The following is an 11187-nucleotide window of genomic DNA, read 5'->3' as shown; positions in this document are numbered from 1 at the left end:
TTATTTCCTTAACTGAAAATATTGTTGTGGGTCATAAAAGGAAAGTGTCTAATTGTATTATGGCATTTAATGGGAATATTGCGCTCTTGTGTGAACTGAATGTCAATATTAACTGGGTTCAATGTCCTCTGACAATTTGCAAGGTAGATGTAAACTTTACTTTTGTCAATTTCATACTTTGTGTTGTGTTTTCAATTTCATACTAGAGGTCTATATACTTTATGGACATTAAAGGGTGTTGATAATATGCAGCATGTGGGAAATCTTGATGGTGTATTTATACTTTAATCACTGCCAATTCAAATGTGCAGTCAGGCTGTCCAAGCTGTAAGAGTCCAGCAGCAGTTGTCAGTCTATTATTTTGGTCCTTCAGATTTTATTTCTTGTTTGTTTATTGGTGCCTTTGTCATATGATTATTTTATTAATTACAATAACAAGTCAGTCTTCACCTCAAATTCTCTAATTTGAAGCCAGGGTTGTCAGTAAAAGGGTAATTTTTTTGACACACATCAAAAAGAAAAACTTAAGTGGCAAAGATAAGCATTTTATAAAGTAGTTAACTGTGTTTGTACAAAGCAGAATATTACCTTGTTGACACGACAGTAAACTCAGTTTAACTTTTTATTAACCAATACATAAGGCAACGTTACAATCATGAGCTGATTCATCAGCTCTATTTCATACGAGCAGTAGTCGATTTTCCGGTTAATGTAAAGATGCTCAGAGATAACCCTTTACATTGTTAAAAAAAAAAAAAAAAAAGTGAAAACAGTTTTGTATTTACAAAAAGCGTTTTAATAGAAATAAAAAAATATTAGCTCCTTCAATGTTTCAGCTTACATACACACACCGACCAATAAGAGAGTAGTCCAGGAGAAATTTAAGGCGATGGGTCAGTAAATGTAATAAAAATGTGTCTGTAAAAAGCTTTTTATCAAGCTTTATTATACTCTTGAGTCCATTTTCCTTCGAAAATAAGTTAATTTACCTGGATTTCCTCTTTGACTCCATTTGATTTGATGTACATGCAGATGCATCATTTGGCAAAAAAAATAAAATAAAATAAAGTTCTATAGCATTAGGAAGCACAGAAAATCAGGAGCACACAGAAACACACACTACAAACATAAAGATGGAAACATGTCTGAGGCTAAAGGGGGCCTCTGATAGCTACATCTCATTCTATTAAAATATCAACATATAAAAGAGGTCTCATATCCTGCCTGATGCATCTGAGACACTTAAGTCGACAGTTCAGCTCAACAAGCACACTAAGCTAAGGAGCAAATAAAAAGAAAGATGTCAATAAAAACTGTGATCCCCTGTCGTTTATGAAGACTATACCACGAATGAAGACTTCTGTTTGAATTCCCCCTGAAAACAAACATTACAAACATCAGAACCAAAACATTTTTCCAACAGCTCTCAGTCTGAACTAAAAACAATAGACACAAAAAAAAAAAACTATAGACTGTCCTCAACTAACAACAAAGATGCCTGAATAAGATATAAATATATTGGAATAACAACAACCTTCATACTTACATCTTCATCATCACCACCACCATACAATGATGATGCGGGCTGGTAGACCACGCTGGGCTTTGGTTTGCTAAAGGGAGAAAAAAAAAAGAACAGGTTGAGCTAGTCATAGAGCAGACCAGTTAAACCAGCAATTCACTGAGGAAATAGTGTTAAGTCAGTCTGTAGATTATGTGCTAAAGTCTAGAAGGTATTAAAAAAAGAAAATCTCACCTTTCAGTCTTCTCTGTAAAGGTAATAAAGGAAACAACGTCAGAGTGATAAAGTACATGGTACATATTAGAATAGTCAGACAGTATAATAATGATATAACAGTCAGAATAAGTATCACGTATTTTGTATTGCCGATCTGGTATTAGGTTTCTAGAATATTCTCTTGATCTTGAGATACCTAGCTTTGGTCATTTTATGTATGCAACTGTAGATAGTGTCATTATGTAGTTTGTGATTTGACTCATGTTTTGGTTGTTCCAGCTTGTAGCCAGTAGAATCAAAATTTTGCCTCATAGTGATTTTATGACCAAAATATTGCTTTTTTTCAAATTAACTTTGGGCCAAAAATGTGTGGAGTTGACAACCTTCTATGACTTGTTTAAGAATGTTTAAGGTAACCGTTAATATCAACTATGATTATCAGAATATTGCTGATCACAGTGAATGCAATGATTTAAATATAATGTCGACAAACTCACTGGGCAGATATCCTTTCTTGTGGGCATACCAAATGCCAAATGCCAGCAGGACCACTAGCAGCAGAGCCACTATTACTCCAGCAACGATTCCTCCAGTGTTCAGGTCACCTTGAAGGAAAAAAAAAAAAAAAAATCACAATTTGAGGTGAATTACAGTCAAACACCAGGGTGTGGCAAAAACTGAAGAATCAAAACCTAACACTGTTGTGACACCCATCTGATCAAATGAAAATGATAGTAGTATCTTAATGAAGAGCATTGCAGTTTCTTTTGGCTCCATTGATCCTGTCAAACCTGTTTACTATCCTTTAAGTGTTGGCATGCAGTGGCTGAAACTGGTCTAAACATGTCTGTCTCTTGAATATGTAAGCTCAGGATAAAGCATGTATTTAAAGAAAAGAGTACTTACGGACTTCCATTGTAATGGGTTTAGAACGCTGAGGAGGTCCAGCATCGTTGAAAGCCTCACAGAGGTACTGACCCGAGTCCTTCTTTGATGTAGTGGGAAACTCCTGAAGAGACCGACGGAGGTATAGTTTTAATTTTTAAAGGCCATGGGGACAATATCTGTCACAGTAGAGATGGTGCAAAGTAATAGGTTGTAGCTGACCAGGTTGCCGTTTTCTGTGTTTAGCTTGTAGGTTGCATTTTTGAAGCCAGCGTTCTTGCTGGGTTCAGTGGGCAGAAGGATGCCGTCTTTGTACCACTTGTATTTGGACGGAGGTGAGCCAACGCTGTCGTGGCAGGAAAGCATGGCCGTCCTGCCCGTCGTCACCGAGCTGGGGACCCGACACAAGGGCGCAGACGGAGGCACTGTGGGACATGAAACATGAGTTTTCAACTGGTCGCCACATGTGCAGTAATACACAACCTCCATTACAGTACACAACTTATATTTTATGGTAGGGACAAAAGTTTGGGTGGATTATACGAGACGTGTTTGTTAACTACAAAGGATCCTCACCCAGAACAGTCATCTTCACTCTGACTTCCCCAAACTGGCTGTTGCTGCCGGACACCTCACAGTCGTACATGCCGTTATCCAAACGGGTCACTTTGGAGAATCTCAGAGTACTACCGTACATCGTCGCCCGGTTGGAATATGGCGCTGTGGAAGAGCGGCAGCATCAAATCACAGACTCAAAAACATTCAGAGCGCACATTTAGGAATTGTGCGTCGTATCATGTTATGTCATACAGTATTGGCCACAGGAAGAAACTGTTATCTTCTTTTTAAAGAATACCTTTTTGGGAGGTAAATGTAAGACTGGTTGAGATATGGAGTTTGTTTTTAAAGAAAATTCTAAATATGGATATGTACGCATGGGCAGTGCCTACAGGGAAACTGTGTTGTCACTGGGAAGGAATCAAGGAGACAGAATTTTTTTTTTTTATTCTACACCTCACAGCTCAGGAGTTAAGGGCACAAAAAATGAAATGCTTTATAAATGGTGAGGCTGCTGATGATTCCGTGTTACCAACATTGATCAGTTCTGTATTGATCCAACTTTCCACCAAATGTAATTAAAATCTTTAAAGTAGTTTTTTGAGATATTATTTCTAACTAAGACAAATAGGATGCAAAAGGAGGCAATACAAATTATTGTGCATCTACTTACTTGTTGGTTTCCCATCAAAAATGACATACGTCTGTGAGCCTTTCAAGTCCTTAAATTTCCACTCAACTCTGGCGTTTGCACCAAAGTCGGCTGAATACGTGCATGTAAGGTCAGTCCCTGAAATAACAGAGTTCACATTAAATCCACAATGAACACATGGCTATACTGTACTGTATACAATACTTTCACTAAAATTGTGTAATATGAAATTAAAAAAAAGGAATTATTACAAAAAAAACTTTAAACACGCGTAGGCCGCCATAAGTCAAAATCATAAGCATTCTTTACTCCAGTGGTAAGACAGGAGGTGTTACAAAGATCAGCATGCTGTAGGTACACTATCTACTTTGTTGCACTCTGGTGTTTTACAGGTTACAAAAAGTCTGTATGCAATTTACAAAGTCCCAACAGAACCAATGCATTCGCCGTAGCCATGCTGTAGCTGATGTGCTCTTCCTCAAACATGTAACTATAGGTTGAGGCTATGGCAGCTACAGACATAACCGGTGGAGATTTTTAAAATGTACTACCTGTTGTAAAATAAATTCTGTTCTCCTTTTATAGCAACACACATTTAGCAAAGTTATTTCCACTGCAAAACTTCACTCTCTATCACGGAGAGAATGAAAGACTGTGAGCAGGATTACTGCACGGCGATAGTCTCCTATTGAGAAATGAGACAAAGCCAACCATCCCATCATTGCTCTTTAAAACAGAGCTAATTAAAGAGTGGAAACACAATGACTTTGGGACACATAATTAAGGAATCCAATGGCTCCACTACATCCAAACCATTTTTGATTTTCCGGACTCACCTTCATTCTCTTTCACCCGCACATCTGGGTCGCTGGTGGAGACTGAAAAGCCTCTTACACCTGGACACACAGAAAGTAAAAGAAAACACATAATTAGACTTTGGAGTAACATAACATGCTGTTGTTAATAAATCCCTGTAATTTGCATTGGTGAACAAATATTACAGTAGACTAGACAAACTTAATGAGCATATATGATTTACTTTACACAAAAGTTAGTCACATGACATATTTCATTCAGTTGGAGTTTGCTGAGGGTGTAATATTGCCTCTTAAGACTTGCATGACAGATGTTTATCACCACAAAAAGGATGTGGAGTCTAAATTCTCACTTCCTTTAAGTACATCTATTGCTTTTAGTCTTGATGGATATGATTATTTAATCAGTGACTGCAGTCTTCTCTGTGGGAGGAGCAGCATTACCCATCCAAAGTAGACACAGTCTAGTTGTAGTAACTGGGCTCTTGCGGGAGCTAACATTGTTAAATCAACCATGTTACAAAAAAAAGGATTAACATATTTCATCATTTACGAAATGACATCAAATTAAAGACAAATGTGTATTTCACAAGTAGGAGACTGAGGAAATCATGCTTTTTAAAGTGGAAATGACATCTGGAAGCTGGTATTTTTGAGGTTAAGGCCAATTGAGGAAGAAGATAAAAGCACTGTGTTGTAATATTCAAGTATGAACACAAGAAGTTGCAGCAGAAATGAGGACGGTAGCACTGAGGCTGATTCAGTCAGGATGGAGAGCAGCCTCAGTTCTACATTATTTTTTTCATCAGAGAATTACATCTGAGATCGTAGCTCTGCTCTGAAAAGTGGAATCACTTGCCAACAACATGGAAGAGGTTTATGTCAAAAGATGATTGATAGGAGAAAGAACCGACAATCATGCTTAAAAAATTCAAGAGCAGCAATTTCAGACCTGAATATTTTCAGTACAACTTAATCAGCAACTGTTTTGATATTCAATGAGTTGTTTTTAAAATGCCAAAGATTATATACTATACGGGTTCCAAATCCTAAAATGTAAATATTTACAAGATTTTTTTATCTTCCATAATGCTAAAGGGAATATCTGAATTATTTATAACTATTTTAATTTTGGACTGTTTGTTGGATAAAATTAGCAACTTGAATGAATCAATTTGCCAATGAGAAAATTATTATTAATTTCTGACATTTTATAAACTTAATCACTTGATTGATTGGGAAATAAAGTTAAAAATGTAAATAACAGTGAGCAGCAGCCCAACACAATATAACTGCATTGGTCTTCATTCATGTAAAAAGACCCAGCACTGTTTCACCAATTATTGAAAGGCTGCTATCCAAGTTCAGATGCCAACCGTATGACATCACGTTAAAGATCACACCCCCTGTCAAACGCGCTGAGCATGCTCACAAGTCAACAGGGTGTGGACAAAAATAAAAAAAAGACTCATTCCTGTCCGCTGAGCCAGAAAACCTCCGGTGAAACTCCCAACGTTCTGTCTGAAACTGTGTCTTTTAAGTCACAGCAGTGGTTCTACAACAGAGACACGATCGACTACATTATTAATGCATGCAGACACAGTCGCATAATATATGCACCTATCGCACCACTTCACATAACAACACACTGCAATTATTTTAAGTGTTGGGAGTTACGCCATTTACCTACTAGATTGTTGTCTGACAGCCCTGTGTTGTACGGAGAAGTTTCAACTACAGGGACTAGCAGCAGGAGCCATTTAATCATTAACTGTGTGCAAAGTCATTCATTGTACACATCACCCAAATTTACTACAAGATGAAAATATACAAATAGCAAGACTTTAAATTAATATGTGTATCCAACAGTGGGCGTTTTCTCTGTAACTCAAATTTACAAATGGCATTTTTATTGTAGCTATTTAAATGACATTCAGACTTCCTGGCACCCTGCAGATGTTTCTCACAGTTGAGATAAGGCAACGTCACAGTTTTGGTTTGGAGATAAGCCTCCAGTGTAAAATGAAACCAGAGTCCACCATGACTTCTTTGTTTGCATACTTTGCGAGTTTCAGGGTTGGGAAAGCCTCAATTTTAAAGCGAGGCAGTAAATTCTTCTGCTCAACGCAACAATGTTAAAGCATCCATTTCAAACAGTAGAGTTTGCTGCAGAATGAAAAATGTTTGTTTTTCAAAGGTTTTGAGCTAGCACAGAGCAAGTGAACTAGTTATACTGTAGATTTCCTGATGTTCATGAAAACCTCTACACCGTCGCAAGTCAAGATTGTGAATGTGAGGTTGATAGTTACTACATAGTTATGTCAAAATAATCATTTAAAAATAAATTGTTATCAGTAACCAGAGCCTGATTTAGAGGTTACTCACTGGAAACAATGGTCCATCCACCCACAAATATGCAAAAAATGTAAATACCTTGATCATATGATGAGTGGCAGTTTGATTTGTGAACACAGTAAATATATCACAATTCAGAGAGCACAAGTTTCATCTTAACACAAATGTATAGAGCTACTGCACTGACAAGTGAGAGGAAAGCTGAAACCCTGGGTTGTGTTCACACCCACTGATAGTACTGTATGAATCCTAATAAGATGCAGTGGAAATCAACTCTTCAGGGGCCTTTAGTGTGTTCATCGTTGATCCAACTGTGGCCTCAGCTTTTACATTATACTTCTATAATAATCCTATCTACCCGTTTGTGTAAAAGGCCATACATTAAAAGGAACAGGAATGTGGAAGCACATGTTGTATTTGTAGGGCATTCGTCCTAAATTTATGCTGAAATGACAATGCAAATTGAGGAACTACAACATCTTCAACTTTTTTAGCAGGCCTACAGTTTCTGCTCTGTTGCGGTCATTTTATTTTAAAGAGACATTGTAAATATAAATTTAAAAAAAAAAAGAATTGTAGGCTTCAAAAAGATAATCCTATTTCATGCTCACTGAAGTCAACTTCACCTCGTCATTCTGAGCTGAGAAGAACAGGCCAGCATTTGTTTTCAGGGACCAGGCCGGAGTTCAATTTGAGGATGATTAGCGACAACAAAGCTCCCAACATTTGGTTTTTAACGTTTAGGGACAACATATCTTCTACTGGTGCTGTTCTTCTTCTTGTTTTTGGAGTTAAACTGTGCAACAATAAATACCTTTTAAGCGTTAACTTTCTACAAACTTCGCCAAAAACCACTCACCTGTCGCTCCGAAAAAGAACAAAGCCACCGAAACCAGCCAGCTGACAAACATGTTGACCAGTTTGATCCTTTTTTTTTCTGCTACACGACGACGTCCCTTCTTAACTTTACTCCTGGAAAAGGGCAAAGAAATTGCAGAAATGTTGTTTTCTTGCGTCGAATAAACAACCAGGCGACTGTAGTTCCCAACTGTTAATTCACAGTTTCGACGTTTCTGTCCGCAGTAACAGCGCGCTCACCTGAGGAGTCCGCCCAGGTGACAACAAGCTGGGTGACTTCCGGTAACAGGATCCTCTCAGGTGCCTCGGTGACGACATAGAGTGGAAAAACAGGTTTGACCAGAAGAAAACAAGAAAGCACATTTACATGGAGAGGAAAACAATGGCATCTGGTCGTTTATTGAGACAGGTGATATTTACACAGACCCAGTTCAGGTCTTTGAACCCTCAACCACTGACACACATTTAAAATGTTCGTGTGTTCAAGCTCCTTCGGTTCCTTCTTCACACTGGGTTAAATATATTGCCATGATGAATCAGATGAAGGCTGTGGTGAACCATGGGGTTGTCTATCGCACGCCGAGATAACAGCAGAAGGTAAACTGTCATGCACCAAGCAGAAATTTAAATACGGTCGCATTCTTAAAATGTTTAAATATAAAAAATATATATATAAAAATCAAAATATATCTGTGATAAGTAAGATCATATCAACTCAGTCATGATGTTGGAAACAAAAACAATAAACTAATATATCTTAATGTGGGCTGTGGATTTTATAATGTTTAATAATCAGTGACAAAAAAGTTCTGTGACAATAATTGCAATGAAACTTTTGTTAGACTATCATTTCTATTATTTATTTACCATTATAAGGTTAAATTGCCATACAGTAAGTATGTTTATTTGGAGATATGGGACCTCTATTTTAAGTTTTTTAAAAAAATGTATGATTGCACAGCACTATACATTGACTATAAACCTTACATACATGAAGAATGTATTTGTAACATTGATACTGCGGATAAATGCAAAATTTCATATCAAGGTTGAATAAATTTGAATGAGGTAAATGTGATGCATTTTGACTGTTGAATGATGTTTGATAGTTGTCCAAAGACAGCAGACATACAGTTGTACAACACTAACATAGGCTATTATATGTTTCTTTTATATTATATTTAATATATACAGCTCTGGAAAAAATTAAGAGACCACTTCAAAATGAAGTGAAGTTTCTCACGTTTTACTATTTATTGGCATGTGTTTGAGTAAAATTTTTTTTTTTGTTTTATTCTATAAACTACTGAAAACATTTCTCCCAAATAAAAATATTGTCATTTAGAGCATTTATTTGCAGAAAATGACAACTGGTCAAAATAAAAAAGATGCAGTGTTTTCAGATCTCGAATAATGCAAAGAAAACACGTTCATATTCATTTTTAAACAACACAATACTAATGTTTTAACTTAGGAAGAGTTCAGAAATCAATATTTGGTGGAATAACCTTGATTTACAATCACAGCTTTCATGCGTCTTGGCATGCTCTCCACCAGTCTTTCACATTGCTGTTGGGTGACTTTATGCCACTCCTGGCGCAAACATTTAAGCAGCTCGGCTTTGTTTGATGGCTTGTGACCATCCATCTTCCTCTTGATCACATTCCAGAGGTTTTCAATGGGATTCAGGTCTGGAGATTGGGCTGGCCTTGACAGGGTCCTGATCTGGTGGTCCTTCATCCACACCTTCACTGACCTGGCTGTGTGGCATGGAGCATTGTCCTGCTGGTAAAAACACTCCTCAGAGTTGGGGAACATTGTCAGAGCAGAAGGAAGCAAGTTTTCTTCCAGGACAACTTTGTACTTGGCTTGACTCATGCGTCCTTCACAAAGACAAATCTGCCCGATTCCAGCCTTGCTGAAGCACCCCCAGATCATCACCGATCCTCCACCAAATTTCACAGTAGGTGTGAGACACTGTGGCTTGTAGGGCTCTCCGTCTAACCATTTTCCCCAGGTGTTGGGAAAAGCTGAAAATTGGACTCATCAGAGAAGATGACCTTACTCCAGTCCTCTATGGTCCAATCCTTATGGTCTTTTGCAAACCTCAGCCTGACTCTTCTTTGCTTCTCGTTGATGAAGGGCTTTTTTCTAGCTTTAGACAACTTCAGCCCTGCCCCTACAAGCCTGTTTCTAACCAAATGAGTTGGCGGTCATCCCGGTGAGTGGAAGTCGTTTTCGTCCTCTGCCGGTCTGTAGCTTTGTTGTCCCTAATGTCTGCTGCTTGACCTTGTTCTTATGAACCGCCGTCTTTGAAATTTTAAGGATGGAAGCAACCTGACGCTCACTGTATCGCTCTGCCAGTAAAACCAGAATTGAACCCTTCTTTTCCTCACAAAAAACTTTTCTTTTTAACTCTTTTGGCATGGTCAATAGTCATATTATATATTATATATATATTAGTCATATTCCAATTACTTTTGAGGTACTACTAGCACTGTTTCTGCCATCCAGCTGGTCCTATTGCAAGAGGATAGTGATGACCACAGCACTGTTTTTTTATACTTTTCTTCATTAAATAAGATTTGGTTCAGGTGATCACCTAATCAGTACCTCATTAAGTAGAATCAGGTGTGCCTGTATTGGAATTCAACAGACACTGGAATGGAATGGCTGCCATACACATAGAGATGCTGATTTAAGAAAAATTTGGAGTGGTCTCTTAATTTTTTCCAGAGCTGTATTCTTTAATATATATAATACATTTTATATAAGAACAGCATTCATTTATACAAATTATCTATCACCTGTGATATTCAAGTGTGAAAATGAAATTTCTATAAACATAGCCTGGGTTTATATTCACCTGGGTTGTTATTCAGTGGATAGAATTCCGTTGCTGGATTCAGTCGTCTGGAATACCTCAGTACTAAACAGCAGTAATTTCTAACAGTATGTGGTACACAAGGGCTTATATATGCAGAATTGAAGAGCATGATTAAGCAACATGCTGACTCAAATCTGTGAGGAGTTCCTTTTTTGTCTGTACAATGTCGAATTAACCACAAGAGGAATACAAACTGTCTGACCTGTTTGAACAGTTGGTCTGTTTACTCCTCTACAAGAAAAGATATTGTCACTCTCCATCTTTTCACTCTGTAAATGTAGGTTACACCATGTGGCTAAAAATGGGGACATCCAGACACATACTTTTGGGTGCTTTTATTATTATCTGGGAAGTTTTTTCATGTTTTCCCCCTAATTTCCAGTTAAGGGAAGTCTTAACATGACAATGTTAAGAGGGAAATCTATTCAGAAAGGTTTCT

The 11187-nt window shown here is 37.5% G+C and overlaps 1 protein-coding gene across 1 annotated transcript; it reads right to left on the bottom strand.

Moving 5' to 3' along the window:
- Positions 1-609: 609 nt before the first annotated feature.
- f11r.1 (F11 receptor, tandem duplicate 1) lies at positions 610-10776 on the bottom strand. The gene is made up of 12 exons (XM_054625925.1): positions 10728-10776; positions 8102-8165; positions 7863-7975; positions 4670-4729; positions 3855-3971; positions 3200-3343; positions 2846-3048; positions 2645-2747; positions 2236-2343; positions 1757-1769; positions 1547-1613; positions 610-1375 (listed from the first exon to the last, which is right to left on the bottom strand). The coding sequence occupies exons 3-12, from the start codon at positions 7912-7914 to the stop codon at positions 1340-1342; spliced, it is 903 nt and encodes a 300-aa protein (XP_054481900.1). The 5' UTR covers positions 7915-7975; positions 8102-8165; positions 10728-10776; the 3' UTR covers positions 610-1339.
- Positions 10777-11187: the final 411 nt, after the last annotated feature.

Source organism: Anoplopoma fimbria, chromosome 24, assembly GCF_027596085.1.
Source record: "Anoplopoma fimbria isolate UVic2021 breed Golden Eagle Sablefish chromosome 24, Afim_UVic_2022, whole genome shotgun sequence".
NCBI classification, from domain to species: Eukaryota; Metazoa; Chordata; class Actinopteri; order Perciformes; family Anoplopomatidae; genus Anoplopoma; species Anoplopoma fimbria.
The sequence above is the reverse complement of the archived record's forward strand: the minus strand, read 5'-3'. Positions and strand labels throughout refer to the sequence as shown.